The following is a 2500-nucleotide window of genomic DNA, read 5'->3' as shown; positions in this document are numbered from 1 at the left end:
AAATAGAGGTGAACTAACATGACAAACAATTCTATTTAAAAGGAATTATATGAAAATGTCTTGACAAAAAAGTTAACTATTATAGGTCACTTTCATTCTCTCTTAATTTACAGACATTAGAAGATTACAGGGAATAAAAATCCATCATTAAAGGCTTTGTGTTAGTTGTAAATGATAAATATTCAGCTGTGGAAGAAGTATTCAGATACTTTACTGAAGTAAAAGTACTAACACCGCACTGATGTATTACTGATGCCTCTTTATGACCTGCATAAGTAAATTATTTATATGTCATCAGCTCAGCTCCTCCTCCTCCTGTCGCCTCGCTGCTCTGTTGGGGCCTCGGGAGAACCAGAACCAGGACTGGTGCTATAAAAGGGACTCGGAAGCACTTCCACTTTTGTCCACAGGGACCGCCAAAAGCAACACACAATGAAAGTTTCTTGCGAGTAGCTTTAAGTAAAACTAAGTATTTTTGATATAATGAATAAATAAATAATTGTTCACTTCATAATTGCTGGTAATAGGGCACTTCTATGTATTTATTGAAACAGCTGATATTCACAAAGAACAGAGCCAATGAAGCAGAACAGTTGCTTCAGAGTCCGTATTTTTGGTCAAATGTGCTTAAAAATATTAAAAAGTCAAAGTTCTTGAAATAAATGTGTCCTGTCAATTGTTTTACTATTAAATTAGATGTTTTTTGGATTCATTTCACCGCTGCTTTAATCAGCATGTCGCATGTTAATTTGAACACATAGTGTTAGAAAAACACCCCGCAGTTTATCAGAAATATTTAAATTTTAACTTCCTCAAAATTGGAAATACGTGCTTTTCACTGGACGGGAAGGTTATAAAAAAAATGTAACATGTCAAGTAACTAAAGCTTTCAGATAAAAGTATAATATTTAAGATGCAGTGAAGCAGAAGTAAATAAAAATGTAAATAGTTCAGTGCACGAGTAAATACTGGATCTGCACAGCCTCTGTTGAGCCTCTGCGCGTGTGTGTGTGTGTGTGTGTGTGTGTGTGTGTGTGTGTGCGCGCGCGCGCGCGCGTGTGTCTACTGTCACTGATGACGTGTGACTCACGGTTCGCGAGAGAGAAGTTTCTTCCCTTCAGAGGCGCCGAGGAGCCGCCAGCTCAGTCTGGATGAACTCAGAAATGAAGATGTTTAGGACGACCCAAAAAAGATTAACTAAATAAATAAGAGATAATAAGACGCCGGGACGTGGCGTCATGGTATGTATGAACGGTTTTTATTACCGTCATTATCGCAGCTGCTACATATTTGTGGCTTATTGAAATGTTTACATTATTTAATATGCAATAAATGGGAGAACAGCAGCGCCGTCGACCAGGAGGGATTTTTTTTTTAAACTAGTTTTACCAGATAAAAAACAAAACATAACATGTTTTAATCCCTACATCCTATTAAAACATGGTTGACCTCATGCAAATGTGTGTGTGTCCTTGTTTTAAGGAAGCTATCAGTCCGTAAGAGACACACACAAGAAGGCGGTGACTGAAGGCGACGATGACCCGAGCACGGACCATCCTCACTGCTGTGGCCGTGCTGTGCGTGCGGCTCTGCACAGGTGAGCGCGTGGACACACATTCATAACATTTAAATTCGTATGTAGTCTTTCTTCACAGTATTTTGATTTAAAAGTCTGCGGATTCATATCATATTTCAATGATAATTTCCTCATCTGCTCCAAATGCAACACGCCGTGCCCACAATGATATGCAGCTTCATATTACATGTGATTTCCCATTAGGTGGAACATCCTGCGCCATCAGGACCAGCGCTGGACGAAGAGTGGTGCAGCGAGGCTCCAGTTTCGAAGTGTACTGCACCTTTCACTGCAGGTGCAAGGGGCACATGCACATGTACAGCGACCATCCGCCCAGAGAGCAGAGCCACACGCAGCTGAACTCTACAACTATTTATTTGAATGTGGCAAACATAACCAAGAACAGGACATACAGCTGCTGGTGTATATGTTCTCCCGAGCTCGACTCCTGCGGACTGGACATCTCAGCCGGATGTGAGTATGAAACCAAGAGTTTATTTAAGATGTTAAGGGATGTTTCACATGCACACGGTGTTCCAAGGTGAGGCTTTCATATCTCAAAGCACGACTGTAACCTTTGAAGCTATAGAAGAAGCTGTTAAGACGAAGAAAAAGAAGAGAATCAGTCGGGTTCTGCTTCCTCTTCTAAACCTAGAGCCCCCCCCCCCCCGTACTGTACGTGTGCTGCAGGCTGTGCAGCTGTGTGTCGAAGCTGCATGCGATAAGTTCTGACCACACGCTTGTTTTTGGTTTTGACACGTAAAGCAATGTCATCAACCTGTTTTTAAATAACAACAATAAAAGATTCCATCTATTTATGCACTTATGTGGCTCGAGTCCCAAATTCTATGACTTTAAACTCGTCCAAAAATAACTGACTTGACTTGGACAAGAGCCTTTTGACTTGAAAATACTTGGTACCTT

The 2500-nt window shown here is 40.9% G+C and overlaps 2 protein-coding genes across 3 annotated transcripts in view; both read left to right on the top strand.

Moving 5' to 3' along the window:
- il23r (interleukin 23 receptor) overlaps positions 1 to 621 on the top strand; it is a 13125-nt gene extending 12504 nt beyond the window's left edge. The window contains exon 18 of the mRNA XM_034531735.1: positions 299 to 621. Coding sequence (XP_034387626.1) covers positions 299 to 436 — 138 coding nt within the window. The 3' untranslated portion in view covers positions 437 to 621. The remainder of the gene's footprint in view (positions 1 to 298) is intronic.
- A 461-nt stretch (positions 622 to 1082) lies between these two features.
- The window catches only part of il12rb2 (interleukin 12 receptor, beta 2a), an 11670-nt gene continuing 10252 nt past the window's right edge, over positions 1083 to 2500 (top strand). The window contains exons 1-3 of one of the 2 annotated variants that reach the window (XM_034531382.1): positions 1083 to 1241; positions 1487 to 1597; positions 1781 to 2050. In XM_034531382.1, coding sequence (XP_034387273.1) covers positions 1537 to 1597; positions 1781 to 2050 — 331 coding nt within the window. In that variant the 5' untranslated portion in view covers positions 1083 to 1241; positions 1487 to 1536. Of the gene's footprint in view, positions 1242 to 1482; positions 1598 to 1780; positions 2051 to 2500 lie in introns of both variants that reach the window. The other variant, XM_034531381.1, reaches the window with a different exon arrangement.

This window comes from Cyclopterus lumpus, chromosome 4, assembly GCF_009769545.1.
Source record: "Cyclopterus lumpus isolate fCycLum1 chromosome 4, fCycLum1.pri, whole genome shotgun sequence".
NCBI lineage: Eukaryota > Metazoa > Chordata > Actinopteri > Perciformes > Cyclopteridae > Cyclopterus > Cyclopterus lumpus.
This window is presented reverse-complemented; position numbering and strand designations above follow the sequence as displayed.